This window comes from Nomascus leucogenys, chromosome 16 (genome assembly GCF_006542625.1).
Source record: "Nomascus leucogenys isolate Asia chromosome 16, Asia_NLE_v1, whole genome shotgun sequence".
Taxonomy (NCBI): domain Eukaryota; kingdom Metazoa; phylum Chordata; class Mammalia; order Primates; family Hylobatidae; genus Nomascus; species Nomascus leucogenys.
The window spans coordinates 43456995-43475584 of NC_044396.1; the positions used below are offsets into that span (position 1 = coordinate 43456995).

The 18590-nt window shown below is 39.0% G+C and overlaps 1 protein-coding gene and 1 pseudogene across 1 annotated transcript in view; both read left to right on the forward strand.

The window, feature by feature from the left end:
- LOC101179227 (lipoxygenase homology domain-containing protein 1) overlaps positions 1-18590 on the forward strand; it is a 158904-nt gene that overhangs the window by 56113 nt on the left and 84201 nt on the right. The window contains 3 exon segments of the mRNA XM_030795086.1: positions 6581-6684; positions 8591-8767; positions 13535-13747. Coding sequence (XP_030650946.1) covers positions 6581-6684; positions 8591-8767; positions 13535-13747 — 494 coding nt within the window.
- LOC100592363 lies at positions 3476-4234 on the forward strand (annotated as a pseudogene).

Consider the following 18590-nt stretch of genomic DNA (forward strand, 5'->3'; position numbering starts at 1 on the left):
TTGTGCATACTAAGTTTGAAGTGTTCATGAAACATCCAGTTGTTTACATGCAACAGTATATGAACCTGATGCTGAGCGAGAGATGAGTGGTGGAGATACAGGTTTAGAATTTCTCAATTTATAGTTTATTAAAGCAGACTTCCCAGAGGGCAAGAAGAAGACATATGAGAACAGTAGTCATTTAAAGATAGAACCCTAGGAACACCTTTGAGTGAAGAGCATGTAGGGGCCAAGGGAAAACTTCCCCTTTCCCCCGTGAAGATTCACTAAAAATCACTGATAAAATGCAGATTAATAGGGGGAAAAGCATACAAATATTTTGTATTAAAAAGCATGCAAGTGGCTGGGCACGGTGGCCCATGCCTGTAATCCCAGCACTTTGGGAGGCCGAGGCAGGTGGATCATGAAGTCAGGAGATCGAGACCATCCTGGCTAACACAGTGAAACCCCATCTCTACTAAAAATACAAAAAATTAGCTGGGCGTCGTGGCGGGTGCCTGTAGTCCCAGCTACTCGGGAGGCTGAGGTAGGAGAATGGCGTGAACCCAGGAGGCGGAGCTTGCAGTGAGCCGAGATCACACCACTGCACTCCAGCCTGGGCAACAGAGTGAGACTCCATCTCAAAAAAAAAAAAAAAAAAAAAAGCATGCAAGTATTAATAGGGTAAAAAGCATACAAGTTTTACATAACACAAGAGCCTTCAGAATGAAGACCCACAGATACAGGGGAAGCTCTCCATTTTTTTTTATTATATTTAACAAAGTATGGGCAGCCATGTAGAAATAAGATTGGATGAAAAAGGTATAAACTAGTGCTAACAGACTGAGTGGGGAAACCCAGCAAGGCCTGTCTGTCTAGATTCTTCTTGGCCTCTCTGTGCCACATTCCTTCCTTCTGGGTGTGGGACAGGACCCTCTCTGGTTCGGGGTCTTATGACCTACAATCAAGGCAGGTCAGATCATTTCTTCATGGACAGTTTTTCCTTCGAAAGGGAGGGATAATGTTAGATAAATATTTTTAGGTTTCATGACTGGCTTTGGGGAGATGGAGCTCTGGTTTCTATGACCTGCCTTGGAGAAGAGAGATTATAGTTTCTGTGGCTAGCCTCCAAGGAGAATGAGGGGCCAGGTGAAGGTCAGAAAAAACTTGTGTTTCTGAGACGGCTTCTGAGGCCTTCATTTTGGGATGTCGTTTTTTGGGACCCTACAATAGAACAAAGAATGAGGTGGGAGACCAAGAAGGAAGGTAGTGAGGTGGGAGATTGTGGAGTTTCAAACAGCATCCACAGGTTCAAACCTAGTAAAGAGGCAAAGTACAATAAGGATTGAAATGCTTCTGTTGGATTTGGCCAATTCAAGTTTATTTTGGTGAATGTGACTAGATCCAATGGATGTTAGTATTAGCTGGGAACTTTAAGATAATGTAGCCTTAACCCTTATTTTTAAAAATAAGAACACTTTAGAGATAAGAACTTTGATAATTTTTATCTAGGTCATAACTAAAAATATTCCTTGCACATAGGTGTTCAATAAATGATGGCTGAATGAGTGATTGAACTCTTTATTGGCAGAGCCAGAACTAGAAATTATACATCCAGATTAATGTTGTAGAGAAAGCTTTTTCTCTACTGTTTTAGGTTTGAATGGTTGGGAGCCTGAGAAATAACTGACAATAGACATGTATCAGGAGAAAATACAAGGTATATTTACATGTGCACACCATAGGTAAGGTGGAAGTACTTAGTAATGAGTAACTTACTGAATAGTTAGAGGTAAAGGTTTATATACCAACTTCACAACAAAAAAGGGAGCGTGTTTAGGGCTTCCATGGGAAAGTATGGAATGTTCTATTGGACTTCCCATAACGTGGGGGTCAGTGGCACCTGTATTTTCAGGAAGGAGGTGAATACAGCTGTAGTTCCTGGAGTACCTGCCTAAGTGTAGATAATGTTTCTTTCTGTTGCTGCTGATTGCTCAGATGTTTTCAGCTTAATTTTAATACCTTCCTTCACATGGTACTGCTCTTTCCCTTATTATTTTCCTCCAAACTATGCTCCATGGAGTACCAGAAGTCCACCAGGGTATTTTAGAGTTCTTTAAAAATGGTGTATTTTTCCCCTATTGAAAAGTTATAAATCCTGAAGATCTCATTTATCACACCGACTTGATTATAATTTTACTGGAAAATATTGTTTCTATATATTTTTTCATTAAAACTCACTAAATGAAGCTTCCACATTCAAAGACATTCCGTGTTATGTTGCGATTCTTAAAATAGGGACCCTTAATTTTTTTCTCAGCAGAAAGAACTCATTTATTCAACAAATATTTATGAAATACTTAACTGTTGATGACATAGTCTTAGGCATGGGACTAAGAGCAATGACAGTAAGATAAATAGCCATCTCTTTATAGAACTTGTAGTTGATATTCTTGATAAACTTTAAAATAAAGAAATTTTTATAACAAAATATATAAATTTTTATTATTTTAATTACTGAGTTCTTACTGAAAAAGATAAAATAATACCTTTATAGTTTTATGAATTTAGATTCTGGTATTTATGAAATCATTAGAACAATAAGAAGATTAAATTAAACCATGAAAATTATTCTTAGAACATTTTCAGGAACACTGTTAGTTTTCAGATTCTTTCATTATTAACTCATTAGTTTGCACAATAAATGAATCATCTGAACAAGTCATTTGAGAATTCTTGCCTTGATTTTATTGATGAGGAAATTGACAGAGAGAAGCACAGTGCTTTGTCCAAGGTTATCTAATGAGTCGTGTCAGACTCAAAGTCAGAATTCCTAGTTCTTGTTTCTTTCCTTATTTCAATAACATCCTGACCCCCCGGATTATCTATATCAGAATTCCTAGTTCTTGTTTCTTTCCTTATTTCAATAACACCCTAACCCCCAGGATTATCTGTAAGTGCTTGTCAACATGGTTTAATTTTATGAGCTCCTAATTCTTAACCATTAAGATGCATTTTATTATGTAGACAAAAATAAACTAGAAATTAATTAGACAGGAAGATTTCCATTTGGAGTGGTCTATTGAACTAATCTGTGTCTTTTATTTTTAGAAATATGACTTAAAATGAATATAAAATCATATAAATATATAGTAAAATCCTTTTAAAAATCAAAATTCTGTAGTTAACCTCTGCATCAGACCTTATTCTTAACTAAAAGTGTTTGCCTGTGTGGTTAACTGGAATAGAATTATAAAGGTAGAATTAATTTATTGCATTTACCAATGCTAGATGAATATACACATATAATAAAGCAGGTAATTAAATAATTCCATGCTAAAAATTGGGATTTGGGGCTGTAAATTACCCAATAACTATCATAATCCTCCTTCATTTGGTATATATTGACTAAGCTCAAAATCTTTAGTTAATACAAAATGGGCTGTGCTGACAATAGTAAGAAATGAAGGATTGGTTCATTTTAGAAAATCTAACTTTGTGCAACACTAGAAAGATGGCGGAGCAAGAGCAAAGAAAAAATCCCTTTGTTCCAGAAAGTCTCCTGAAAAAGAGGAAAGCTTATCAAGCCCTCAAAGCCACCCAGGCAAAGCAGGCACTTTTGGCAAAGAAGGAGCAGAGGAAAGGAAAAGGGCTCAGGTTTAAGTGACTGGAATCATTCCTATATGATTCCTGGCAGCAGAAGCGTGACAAAGTACGTCTCAGATGACCAGAAGTGAAACCTCATGCCTTAGAATTGCCAGATAAACATTCCTTGGCCTTTGTTGTACACATCAAAAGGATTGATGTCGTGATTTTACAGGTGCAGAGAACCACTTCAAGACTTCGCCTAAAGAAAATGTTTACTGGTGTCTTTGTAAAAGTCACCCCCCAGAACCTAAAAATGCTGCGTATAGTGGAACCTTATTTGAACTGGGGATTTCCAAATCTGAAGTCTCTCTGGGAACTCATTTTGAAACGTGGATAAGCCAAGGTCAAGAATAAGATCATTCTTCTGACAGACAGCACAGTGATTGAGGAGCACCTGGGGAAGTTTGGCATCATTTACTTGGAAGACCTCATCCATGAAATTGCCTTCCCAGGGAAGCATTTCCAGGAGATCTCATGGTTCTTGCACCCTTTCCACCTCTCAGTGGCCCATCGTGCTACCAAAAATAGAGTGGGCTTCCTCAAGAAGAGGGGCACACCTGGCTATCAGGGTGGACGCATCAATCAGCTCATCTGCCAGCTGAACTAGACCTAGGTGCCAAACTGCAGTACATTTTTATTAATGAAGTGGAAGCATGTGTTTTTGTTTTTTTGGGGGGAATTTTTATCAAGTATCTTCAGAGAAGATTATTTCCTGCGTTATCTTCAAAAACTGGAAAGGAAGGGTCAAAAAAAAGACAGTACCTGGCCGGACAGGATGGCTCACGCCTGTAATCCCAGAACTTTGGTAGGCTGAGGCTGGTGGATCACTTGAGGTCGGGAGTTCGAGACCAGCCTGACCAACATGGAGAAACCCCATCTACGAAAAATACAAAAATTAGCTGGGCATGGTGGCGCATGCCTGTGATCCCAACTACTCGGGAGGCTGAAGCAGGAGAATCACTTGAACCTGGTTGAACCTGGGAGGCAGAGGTTGCAGTGAGCCAAGATTGTGCCATTGTGCTCCAGCCTGGGCAACAAGAGTGAAACTCCATCTCAAAAAAAGAAAAGAAAAGACAGTAGCTTATATTCATGGCAGGCACCTCTCATCACAGTCCAGTTCCAAGGAAAAAATTCCAGCGTTTTCTCAAGGCTACAGAAACCAAAACAGCATGGTACTGGTACCAAGACAGATATGTAGACCAATGGAACAGAACAGAGCCCTCAGAAATAACACCACACATATACAACCAACTGATCTTTGACAAATCTGACAGAAACAAGCAGTGGGGATAGGATTCCCTATTTAATAAATGGTGCTGGGAAAAGTGGCTAGCCATATATAGAAAGCTGAAACTAGATCCCTTCATTACACCTTATACAAAAATTAACTCAAGATGGATTAAAGGCTTAAACGTAAGACCTAAAACCATAAAAACCCTAGAAGAAAACCTAGGCAATACCATCAGGACATAAGCATGGAAAAAGACTTCACGACCAAAACACCAAAAGCAAGGGCAACAAAAGAAAAAACTGACAAATGGATCTAATTCAGCTAAAGAGCTTCTGCACAGCAAAAGAAACTATCATCAGAGTGAATGGGCCACCTACAGAATGGGAGAAAAGTTTTGCAATCTACCCATCTGACAAAGGGCTAATATCCAGAATCTACAAAGAACTTAAACAAATTTACAAGAAAAGAACAACCCCATCAAAAAATGGGCAAAGGATATGAACAGACACTTCTCAAAAGAAGACATTTATGCAGCCAACAAACATATGAAAAAAAGCTAATCATCACTGGTCATTAGAGAAATGCAAATCAAAACCACAATGAGATACCATCTCATGCCAGTTAGAATGGCAGTCATTAAAATGTCAGGAAACAACAGATGCCGGAGAGGATGTGGAGAAATAGGAATGCTTTTACACTGTTGGTGGGAGTGTAAATTAGTTCAACCATTGTGGAAGACAGTGTGGTGATTCCTCAAGGATCTAGAAGTAGAAATGCCATTTGACCCAGCAATCCCATTCCTGGGTATATACCCAAAGGATTATAAATCATTCTGCTATAAAGACACATGCACATGTATGTTTATTGCAGCACTGTTCACAATAGCAAAGTCTTGGAATCAACCCAAATGTCCATCAATGATAGATTTGATAAAGAAAATGTGGCACATATACACCATGGAATACTCTGCAGCCATAAAAAAGGATGAATTCATGTCGTTTGCAGGGACATGGATGAAACTGGAAACCATCATTCTCAGCAAAGTAACACAAGAAGAGAAAACCAAACACCTCATGTTTTCACTCATAAGTGGGAGTTGAACAATGAGAACACATGGACATAGGGAGGGGAACATCACACATCAAGGCCTGTCGGGGTTGGGGTCCTGGGGGAGGGATAGCATTAGGAGAAATACCTAATGTAAATGATGAGTTGATGGGTGCAGCAAACCAACATGGCACATGTATACCTATGTTAGAAACCTGCACGTTATGCACATGTCCCCCAGAACTTAAAGTATAATAAAAGAAAGTTTAACTTTGTTATCATGAAATCATTTTGTAAATATTATATAATATACATTACATGTTATATATTTAATTTATTTAATATATTAGTATATTGTATATGTATATAGATATAGCTGTGTATATACATACATACTCAAATACATACAACACACAGACTAGGAAATGAAATAGGTCATGGATCAAGGAATCACCAGTTTTTAAAATCATTTTATTCACATACATATAGATGAGAAAAGTGTGTACATTATACTATGAATTTTCACAAACTGAACATACTATGGAGAGGCATTTTACCTTTGACTGAAAACATTTAATTGAGAAGTTTAAAATATTAAGAGATTTCAGTATATATTGAATAAAAAAAGTTTTAAAAGCAAAAATTGCTTTCTAATACTTTAAAAATGTTTTCCAGGTGTCTTTGATGTTATTTTCAACAAAAGAAATATATGTATTTTCCAAAGTCATGAGATGAGGCATCTTTCTCTTGCTCTTGACAATGGCGTTGTCACTGGAATGGTGTGTAGTAAATTTTCTTTTTGCCATATATCAATAGTATTATGTCTGTATGTATTTTCTGTATAAGATACATTTATAAGATTACCATTTCCTTTTGGCTTGTACTAGCGCTTTTTTCATTCTGTTTTGTTTCACTAATCGTTGAGATTGTGATGCATAAATGGTTCTAAATTTCAGCAATTGAAATTTAGACAAGAAAAAGTAGACCAATTCTCTAATAACATTCAAAAGTTTAATGAGCTTTCAAAAGGAGACTGACTTCTCAATGGCCCTTTTAGGGACCATATTGTTGGGGGAAAAACAATAATTTTTTTATAACTATACCTTGTGCTGCTTAGTTTAGATTTGAAAAGTAGCATTTAATATAATGCATGCATGTTATTTATTTTTAAAAATAATACAATATAGGATAACTTTAATGCACTGTTTTAAGTGCTTAATGTGTATTACAATATTTCATTCTTAAGTCTACTAGATGAGAGAATCCATTATTATTTGTATTTAACAGAAGAGGAACATGAAAAATAGAAGGATTGAGTTGCACAGAGTCACAAGCTAGTAAGTGTGGAAGCAGGAATTTAATATAGGCAGTCTGACACTAACACTCATGCTACAGCTTCCTCATATAATGCTATACAATAATTGTTTTTTTTTAATTTTTTTTTTTGAGCCAAGGTCTTGCTCTGTTACCCAGGCTACAGGGCAGTTGGCATGATCAGAACTCACTGCAGCCTCGAATTCCTGGGCTCAAGCATTCTTCCTGCCTCAGCCTCCCAAAATACTGGCATTACAGGCTGATTTCAACTCATGTGATGTTATTTAATTTAAGGGAAAATAATTCTTATTGAAAAAAAACCCACCTTATGTAATTTGTATGCCTGAAATTCTGACTAAGTGATCAATCAGTCAGACTTTTCCATGAAGCCTTTTCTTCTCTACTCTGGACTTGGTAAGGTACCCTACACTGTAGTTCATAGCACATTCTGATCAGCATGGAGCCTGGTCATAGTAAATGCTTAAGAAATATGAATACGGATATGGAATCTACTCCATTGAATTAAGAGTTGAAGAAATATCTCATTACTATATTTTTGTAAAATCAAATTAAGGCTACCTTAAAGCCCTTATTCCACTAGGTTGCACTAGGTTGGTGGGAGATTTCATTTTAGTTACTATGGGACTCATCTTGTTTCACAGAAGATTTCACCTGGTATGGTGGGCCTCAGAATATCTGGTGACAGCTGTCATAGCTTTGAACCACACTGGTTACTGAGATGTACTCATCCAGTGTCAGATGGTTTCTTGCAGATCAATAGCTCTGCCACCTACCTGCCATACTTGGGCAATGGAACTTTGCTGAGGTTGATAGACTTAGTGTTTTGGATCTAGCCATTCAAGAGGCACCAGTGACTTTTCCTCTTCACACCCTACTGCCTCCCTGGGGAACTAGAGGCAGATGGGGTGGGACCTAAAACGCTGTCCTGAGCAAATGTAGCATAACCTCAATTTGTTTCGTTTTTGAAAGCAAAATTTAGGAATGAGATAAAATTTCTATCGATTTCAGTTTTTAGTCCCAAATACTCTTAAATTAGGAGGACACAAATGAGAAAATGAAAAAAAATGATAAGATACGTATTAGCATCTTATTAAATTATCCTGCCAATGAAGTTATTTTTCCAACATTCTTCCATAGATTCTGAGAAATCAAGAGAAGGAAGTCATTGGAGCAAGTCATTGGAATTAAGTCTGGGGAATAAAACCTATCGAATTTCAAAATCATGAGATTTTATAAATAGTACAAAGTTCCCATAAAATGAAGTAGCCACCTGTATATGTATATAATGTGATTACATTAAAATTTTTTTTCTCTTGCTAATTTAGAGGGTTTTTTTGTTTTTCCTTTTAGGTTAGTGGTGAAGCCACCACTGAGCTGCGGGTGCTTTATCAGCCTAACCGCTGTGCACTTCTTGAGTCGGCACTGGTTCCTGGTCACACAGTTGTTTTTGATCGTCATGGCAAAATAGCTGATGCATCATCAGCAGGCTATGCAAATCTTTCAAAAGAATTTGTGATTTTTGTCAAGGTAAAATGGGGAAAGTTATTAAAGTTTATATTGCTAAATCCCAACTTTCTTTTGCCCTATTGAGGAAAAGTCTTAAATTGAGTCATAATGCAGTAATCGAATCACTTCCCACTAGGTGGCATTGCTGCCTATTTCCATTCTGTTTGCCAGCCTTTGAAAGGCAATAGAGATGACAGCTTTAGTAGCAATGACACTCTGAGGGGATTAATATCCTATATGTAATTGAAGTTGGAGATTAAACTATGGATGTGGGAATTCTTAATAAAAAGTTAGAGAACCTTGCATTTGGGAGTCAAATGTGTATATTGAACTTTTCTAACAATTAGAATTTATACTCTGAGTGTTGTATAAATTTGATCCTTTCATAATGCTTATTCTTTTTTATGTGTTTGTGAATCTATCTTAAAATTATACTATATAAATATAATAGCAATTATTTATGAGGTTTCCCATTTTGTTCCAGACATTTATTGAGAATTTCACCACACGGCGAGACTAAATTTAATCATCACAAAAACACCGACAAATACTGTCTGTATTTTAAAGGCGAAGGAAAAGATTTTCAGTGAAAATAATTATCTTAACTAGTATAGCATAGTTATTAAATCAGTATTCAGGTAAAGTCTACTTATATTTAAAGCCTCAAAGATATTGTAGGTTCATTTCTAGACCATTGCAATAAAGCGGATTTCTCAATAAAGCTAGTCACACAAATTCCTGAGTTCTCCAGTGCCTGTAAAAGTTACGTTTACTACACTGTAGTCTATTAAGTGTACAACAGCATTATGTCTAAAAAATGTACATACCTTAATTTAAAAATATTTTACTGCTAAAAAATGTTAACGATCATCTGAGCCTTCAGCAAGTTGTAATCTTTTTGTTGCAGCGGGTGTCTTGCGTCGATGTTGACAGCTGCTGATGAATCAGGGTGGTGGTTGCTGCAGGTTGGGGTGGCTCTGGCAGTTTCTTAAAATAAGACAACAATGAAGTTTGCCACAGTGATTGACTCATTCTTTCACGAAAGATTTCTGTATAGCATGCAATGTTGTTTGATAGCATTTTATCCATAGTAGAACTTTTCAAAATTAGTATAAATCCTCTCAAACTGCTGCTGCTTTATCAACTGAGTTTATTTAATAGTCTGAATTATTTGTTCTCATTTTAACAATGTTCACAGTGTCTTCATCAGGAGTTTATTGCGTCTCAACAAATTACATTCTTTGATCATCTATAAGAAGTAATCTTTCATCTGTTCAAGTTTTATCATGAGATTGCAGCAATTCAGTCACAACTTCAGGCTCTACATCTCATCTAGTTCCCTTGCTATTTCTACCACATCTGCAGTTATTTCCTCCTCTGAAGTCTTGAATCACTCAAAATCGTTCACGAGGTTTCAGATCAAATTCTTTCAAACTCCTGTTAATGTTGATATTTTGACCTCCTATCCCCATGAATCATAATGGTTCTTAATGACATCTAGAATGGTGAATCTTTTCCAAAAGGTATTCAGTGTACTTTGCCCAGAGCCATCAGTGAAATCACTGTCTATGGCAGCTATAGTATTAGGAAATGTATTTCTTAAATAATAAGGCTTGAAAGTTGAAATTACTTCTTGGTCCATGGGCTACAGAATGGATATTGTGTTAGCAGGCATGAAAATAACATTAATCTCTTTGTACATGTCCATCAGAGCTCTTGAGTGACCAGGTAGATTGTCAATGAATAGTTATATTTTGAATTTTTTTTTTCTTAGCAGTAGGTCTCAACAGTGGGCTGAAAATACTCAGTAAATGATGCTATAAATAGATATGCTGTCCTTCAGGCTTTATTTTTCCTTTTCTAGAGCACAGGTAGAGTAGATTTAGTATAATTCCAAAGGGCCCTAGGGTTTTTGGAATGGTAAATGAGCACTGGCTTCAACTGAAAGTCACCAACTGCATTAGCCCTTAACAAGAGAGTCAGCTTATCCTTTGAAGCTTTGAAGCCAGGCAATGAATTCTCCTCTCTAGCTATGAAAGTCATACATGGCATCTTCTTCTAATAGAAGGCTGTTTTATTTACACTGAAAATCTGTTGATAAATCCATCAATTATCTTAACTAGATCTTCTGGGTAACTTGCTACAGCTTCTCCATCAGTACTTGCCGCTTTACCTTGCACTGTTATGTTATGAAGATGGCTTCTTTCCTTAAACTTCATCAACCAACCTCTGCTAGCTTCAACCTTTTCTCCTGCAGCTTCCTCACCTCTCTCAGTCTTTATAGAATTGTAGAGAGTTAGGGCCTTGCTCTTGGGGTTAGGCTTTGGCTAAGGGAATATTGTGGTTGGTTTTGGTCTTATATCCAGGCCACAAAAACTTTCCCCATATCAGCAATAAGGCTGTTTAGGTTTCTTATTATTCATGTGTTCACTGGAGTAGCATTTCTGATCTGCTTCAAGAACTTTTCCTTTGCATTCACAACGTGGCTACCTTACACAAGGGGCCTAGCTTTAGATCTGTCTCAGCTTTTGACAGATCTTCCTCACTAAGCTCAATCGTTTCTAGCTTTTGATTTAAAGCAGGAGATATGTGACACTTCCTTTCACTTGAATACTTAGAGGCCATTATAGGGTTATTGATTAGCCTAATTTCAATATTGTTGTGTCTGAGGGAATAGGGAGGCAAGAGAGAGAGACAGGGGAATGGCTGGTTAGTGGAGCCATTCAGAACACACACAGCATTTGTTGATTAAGTTCACTGTCTTATATGAGCATAGTTTATGCCCCCCTAAAATAATTACTATAGTTAACATCAAAGATCACTGATCACAGATGACCATAACAGATATAATAATAATGAAAACCTTGAAATACTGTGATAATTACCAAAATGTGGCACAGAGACATGAAGTGAACACATGCTGTTGGAATAATAGCACTGATAGACTTGCTTGATGTAGGGTTCTCAGAAACCTTCAATTTAAAAAAAAATTATCTGTGAAGCAAATAAAGTGAAGCACAATTAAGTGAAGTGCAAATAAACAAGGTATGTCTGTACTTACTGTATAATAAACACTTTCTCACATTACTATTTCTCCCAAAACAACATAATTTTAACTCATACATCTCATGTTATTTAGCTTAAGGTTAAACTTAAGGTTAATGGTTTCATAATACTCAAATGTAAGTATTACATGGATACACACACACACACGTATATGTCTTTTTTGTTGTTGAACATTTAATCTTTCTCTTTTCCCACTTCTGTGTATGATACTGTAATATATACTTTGACGTATGCCTTTGACCACATCGTTTATTATTTTCTCAGCTTAGAAAATTAAAAATTGAACTTAAGGGTTAAAACATGAAAGTTTTAAGCTCTGGGAATATACCGCCAAATTTATTTCTTCAGATGTCCCAATTTTTACTCCTGTGAAAGTTAAGCCAACTATAAAGTTAGGGGGAACAGTCTATAATACTATCCTCACTTCTGACATCAACCACAGAGTTTGGGGGACCTGAGACCACTATCAAAGCTTGATAATTCACCAGAAGAACTCACAGAACCCATTGAAAATTGTTATACTCAAAGTTACAGTTTATTATAGAGAAAGGATACAGATTAAAATTGGCTAAGCAAAGAGACACATAAGGCAGAGTCCAGGAAAAGCACCAGACATGGAATGTGCACTGGTTCTCTCCCCATGGAGTCAAGGCAAAGGTACTTTCTCAGCACTGGTGTGTGACAGTATGCATGGAGTATTGCCAGCCAAAGAAGCTTCCCCAGCCTTGGTATTCAGAGTCTTTATTGGGCTTCCATCCTGTAGGGAGTCCATGTGGCTGGTCTCAGTCTCCACCCTCTCAGGAGGTCACTTAACACTTTCTGACTTAAAGTCCCCTACCCTACGTCACATTATTACTATCTGGCTGGCCCAAGGTCTGCAGGCAAACAACGACACTCCTATCAGGCATGACACTCCAAGGGTAAAGAGATTACCACTCAGAAGCTGAGGCTAAGGCGGGACTTCTTTGGGTAAAGTTAAATTCTTAGTAACCAACTAGTTTCAGCAGTGTAGGAAAACACCCATCTCACTGACCTCAGTGTTGTTGAGTATGGTCCTTAAGGAGAAGAGCTTTGACAATTTTCTAGAGGAATAGATATCCAATTTTTTTTTTTTTGTATTACTAGCATGGATTACTTTTCCTTATGTTTATTCACCATTTGTATTTTATCTTTTGTGATTTGTGTATTTATCTATTATCAGTTTTACTGTGTTAGTGTATTTCTAATTAACTCTCAAGAGTCTTTTATATCTTCCTCTTAAATTAATGATTACATAGGATTTTCTTAAATATATCTTATTTGTATTTGATATCTTTTTACATTCATTCCTATATGCATACATTTAAATATCCATAGAGGGTATTCCATAATTCAGTTACTCTTACAGCATACTTTTTATTATGCTTTATATTAATATTAACATTTGTTTAAGGTGATAGTAAATTCCTTAAGAGAAATATTTGTGTTTTGTATCTTTTAAAAATCTCTGTAGCATCTCATGCTGGCCTTTATACTGTCAACAAATGATAACTGAAGTAAACCAATCTCCTTTTGTTTACTTTTGCATAGCAGTTACATTGTTTCCTTTTTTTGCTGGTTTTCAGCCACCAAGCTTCCTGGTCACTATGGCTTCAGTAAGAGAATTGCCTTTATAGTTGTCTGCCTCTAGCAAAACACGAGCCTGTTATTGACTGCCTTTCTGTTCTGTTTGTTGCTCTGAAGGGGGTGTTCCTCAACAGTGCTGTGGTTCTGCTTGCTACAAGCCTGTGTCAGGCCCTGTGTCTCCAGCCTGATGGAAGCTGCACTGGAGTGGGAAGCCAGTCTGAAAAATCCTACTGGAAAGTGCATAAAATCAGCTCTGGGATTTGCATGTTTGAAAGTGTGAAAAATGCACAAATGTATCTAAGAATCAAGGATGGCCGATGCGATGGAACAGTAAGCATCTGCTCTTGTTTCTCTCAGCAAATGTTTAAGACATTTGCCAGTTGTAGACATGAGAATAGCACTTTCTGAGTGGGTTTTGGAAATTGAATGTTACATGTGGTGGTCTCCCTTGACTGGTATTTTTAAAAAGTGAGGAGAGCAGCCACATGCCTAGTATGATAAGAGAGGAATCCTGACCCTCTAGATAGGGCCTCTGAAATGTAATGTATGTACAAATCATCTGGGAATTGTGTTAGGAAGTAGATTCTGATTCAGGAAGGCTGGTGTGGGACCTGAGTGTTTACGTTTCTAACAAGCTCTTAGCTGTGGCTGCTGATGCTGGTCCATGAATGATGCTTTGAGAACCAAGGTTCTAGAAAGGCCAGCTCAACAGTGTTTCCTTACTGCTCCTTTTGGTGCCTGAATTTCCACCACTGGAAACCCTGTACTTGACTAAGGAAGCTATTTTAAATTCTAAATATTAGGGGTTTTTCTTTTTGTATTTTTATTTTTAGAGACAGTCTCACTCTGTCACCCAGGCTGGAGTGCAGTCATACAATCTCGGCTCACAGCAGCTGAGGTGATCCTCCTGCCTCAGTCTCCTGAGTAGCTGTGACTACAGGCGCATGCCACCATGCCCTGCTGACTTTTGTACTTTTTGTAGAGAGAGGGTCTCGCCATGTTGCCCAGGCTGGTCTCCAATGCCTAGGCTCAAGAGATCCACTGCCTTGGCCTCCCAAAGTGCTGGAATTATAGGCCTAAGACACTGTGCCCAGACAGGGGTTTTTCTTTAACACCTTGAGCCTTAGGAGGGGATGTGAAAGACAACTAACATAACAGTTTACATATATTCATAATTCTTCGGTGGGATGAGGAACAAGTAAGATTGCACATTTAACCTTCCTGTTAATGCTCTCCATCTATTATTGTTTAAAATAGTTTAGTTTATATTAGATCTTCTGGATAAATTCTGAGGTCCCCCCTCTCCCTTCTTACCAGTCATGATGTCTAGCTATAAGGGAGAACTTGCATGAGCTTGTTGGGGTATGAGGAGGGAGGACTTCAACCGTTCATGGTTCCCAGGGTCCCTGTTGGTGCTGCAGACTGGTGAGTTTGTGTCAGGTGAGCTGCACTGATGCTCACAATGCAAAGGCGAAGCACATGCACATACACATGTGTAGTTAATATCCCTGATCTACCCACAAGTGCATAATGAAGTAGGTTTTATCACCATTTCAGAGAAGAGGAAGCCAAGCTTAAGAGACAAACTGTCATGCTTATAGTCTTTACACTGGTAAGTGGACTAATTGGGATAAAAATGGGTAACATTATTACTATGACTAGACTTGTTAGAAGTACAATTTCATCTAACGTTCGGTCACCCCCTAGGATAGGGTGTCCTAGGAGGAACATCAGTAAGTAGCCTTCCTATCCTCAACATTCACAAGTTATACAAGCTTTTCCCTTCTGGGGCTCGTAGGAGTGTTCAGAACCATGAGATAATGTGTTACTATATAATACAAGCTTTTGTGTTTGTGTTTGGAAGTTGCTGGGCAGAATTTCTAGAGGCACAGGTAAGTGTCACTCCAAAGTGGGAAATGGGTCAACATTGGAAATGTTTATCTTCCCTGGGTAGTAACCAAAGGGATAGTTCAGTGGTTGCTCACTTTCTATTTAGCTGCCTCATACTCTAGCTCAATGGTGATTTCTTTTTTTTTTTTTTGAGACAGAGTCTCACTATGTTGCCCAGGCTAGAGTGCAGTGGCCCAATCTCGGCTCACTGCAAGCTCCGCCTCCTAGGTTCATGCCATTCTCCTGCCTCATCCCCCTGAGTAGGGACTACAGGTGCCCGCCACCATGCCCAGATAATTTTTTTTGGTTTGTATTTTTAGTAGAGATGGGGTTTCACCATGTTAGCCAGGATGGTCTCGATCTTCTGATCTCGTGATCCACCTGCCTCGGCCTCCCAAAGTGCTGGGATTACAGGCGTGAGCCACTGCGCCCAGCCGAATGGTGATTTCTTGGTTTTTCACTTCCAGCCTGTGTGCCTCTCCCTGACTCTTCCAATTTTTTTTTTTCTCAGTGTGCTGGTTATCTTATTCTTCCCAGTGAGTAAACTTCCTCTGTAAGTTTTTAGCAGAATCTTTTTGTCCTACACTTAATATTCACGCTTTTTCTTCCTATTTGTGCTGTGGGTGACTCAGCTCTATCTGATGGGGCTGAGGGACTGGAAGAAGTCCTTGGCATTCAATTGAAAGAATCTGGTGATCACAGGAAGTTGGATGGAGATGTACAGATTAAAACACAGGAGTATTATCCTGCCACAAAGAAACTATTGGCATGCTCATTCTTCAGATGCTGAAGCTGAGTGTGAGCCTGGTTAAGTAGCTCACCCAGAGTCCCCAGGTAGCCTTAGAGCTGAGGCTTCATCCGGATTTGCCCACTTCCTAAGGCCCCATTGTGGAGGACTGAGAATAACAGGATGGAGAAACTGGCTTTCTCCCATGAGGAGACCAGAGTCAGGATACTTGAGGCAGAGGTGATTCTAAATACAAAACCAAAGTTTTCTTTAGAAATTTCCCAAGAACCAGCCTTATTGACAGTATGTCAGGTGGATGAGTGGCTCTGCAATAGGTGGGAGAACACTCTGTGCTATGCCAGCCTACGTTGTGCTACTTTGCATCAATGTTGGAAGCCCCTTCTGTTTTCCCTTCCTGAAGGGCTTCTCAGGATGAAATGCCAGGTTCAGGACTTCTGTGTATGTTGGAAGGCAATCATGCTGAGCTGAGCTGAGCTGAGGCAGGCAATCATGCACTGGAGTTTCAAACCCAAGTATCACTTCTTCTTAGAGATATTTCACAATTTGAAAAAAGCCAGAGGCATTTGTTCTGTTTGCTTTGGGGAAGAGATAGCCAAAATGTAGAACCCAGTGAAATTGATTGACAAAGGTCAAAGAGCATAAATGAGTTGGTTACACAGAATTTGATATACAGAACATTAAAATAAGAAATATTGGACATAAGGCAGAGATTCTCTAGGCCTTTTGGAGATAAGCACACAATAGCTAGGTTACATGAGGCTTGTCCAGAGGGTTAAGGTCACTCCTCTGAGGCCTCTGAAGGCAACACATGTGTGTAAAGTAGTAGCTAAATGTAAAAAACACTGGTAAGGGGAGCTGTGTAAAGGGGCAAACCAGAAATAACAGGTCCATATATGCTGGGGTGATACTCAAAATACTGTTTTTAACAAGCAGTTTGGTACACTGAAACTCCTAGAGTGCAACCTTCAGGACAAGCAAGGAGCAAGGATCCTTGAGGGTCCAAGATGTGGATGAGGCATTGGATGGCCATGCCATCAGGGCCCCATGTTTTTGTGCTGGGATCCAGGCCCTGATGCCTAACCCTGGCAGTGGGCTGTGAACTCTAGGGGTTCTCTCATTCTAGGGCAACCAGAACATGAGGGAGACACAAGGGGGCTCAGACGATGGCTATTCATCATCCAATATGAAAATATTGATGCAGGATATTTTCTTGACCCCTTTGCAGGTCTTGCAACAGGGGTGCCCATTTTACTTAGCCTGCCCCACTCAACCCCTCATGGGAGGGAGCACGCAAGCAAACAAGTGCAGGCACTGGAGCAAGTGAGTGCAAAAACTGGCCGGCTGCTTTAGCACCAGCAGGAGCAAACTCTGTGCAGGCCGCATGGCAGCATCCAGATGGGAGTGCCTGTAATCCCAAGGTCCCAGAAGGGGTGTGTTACAATGCTCTGTTAGTCCCACCATCTGCGGACAGTAGCGTGTTATCAGTTCTGTGGGCCCTTTGCCTTGTTGCGTAGGGCAGCTGCCCTCCACCAGTGAGGGCAAAGGGCCAGTGTGACAGCATTTTTGGCTACCCGCACTTGGTGCATCCTGAATTTTTGTCCACTGCCCAAGAAGAATGAGGTCACATGGACAAATTGAAGGATGGTGAATGTGGAGAATTTTACTGAGCAATGAAAGTGGCTGTCAGTGAAGAGGGGAGCTGGAAAAAGGATGGGAAGGGCAAGTCCCTCTACCCTGAAGTTAAGCCAACTCTGCCTCATCCAGCCGCTGTCTCTGAAGTCAAGTTGCCTCTCCCTGATGTCCAGCTGCTTATCCTCTCTACCGACTGAGTCTGGGTCTTTATAGGCACAGGATGGGGAGGTGGGGCAGGCCATAGGTAGTTTTCCAAAAGGCAACATTTGACTAGTAAAAAGACATTATTCAGAAAGAACCAATCAGGAGAGAGCCGACACACAAGGATGGAAGTTTTCACTTTGGGCTGTGGGTTTCAGGCTTTTCACCTCAAAGGTGGAGTTTTGCCAGGGGCCACTCCTGTCTGCCTAGCGTTTCTCTGACTCCTGTTGCTCTCAATATTTCAGTATTTAAAAAATGGATCTGGCTCTACCAATGTGTATCAGTTCAGTGTCAATCCCCAGGATAAGGTGAAGTGAGTGTAATCCTTGAGGATTACAGGGAAAATACTGTTGCTATGTTTTTCTAATAGACATTCGTAAAAATCTTTAGCTTAACGTTAAGGTTTTGAAAGTCTTCCTGGCCTATATCATACTATACATTGGTAACTTTTGCCCTTCTGCCTCCTAAACTCAGAGGCTCAGAGGCTCAAACATTCTCTAGAGGTTTCTAGCTTCCTATTATTTCTGTTAAAAATTCCAATCCTGTTCTTGGAAAAGTTATTGCATTGGAAAGTTATTGCTAAAAGATTTGAAATTTTACACAGCCTGTCCATAAAGCCAGAAGCTCTTGAATACTCTGTAAATTATAGGAAAGTGTGGCACTGCTTTGGCCAGTGGTGAATTCCCTGATACTATAACCAGA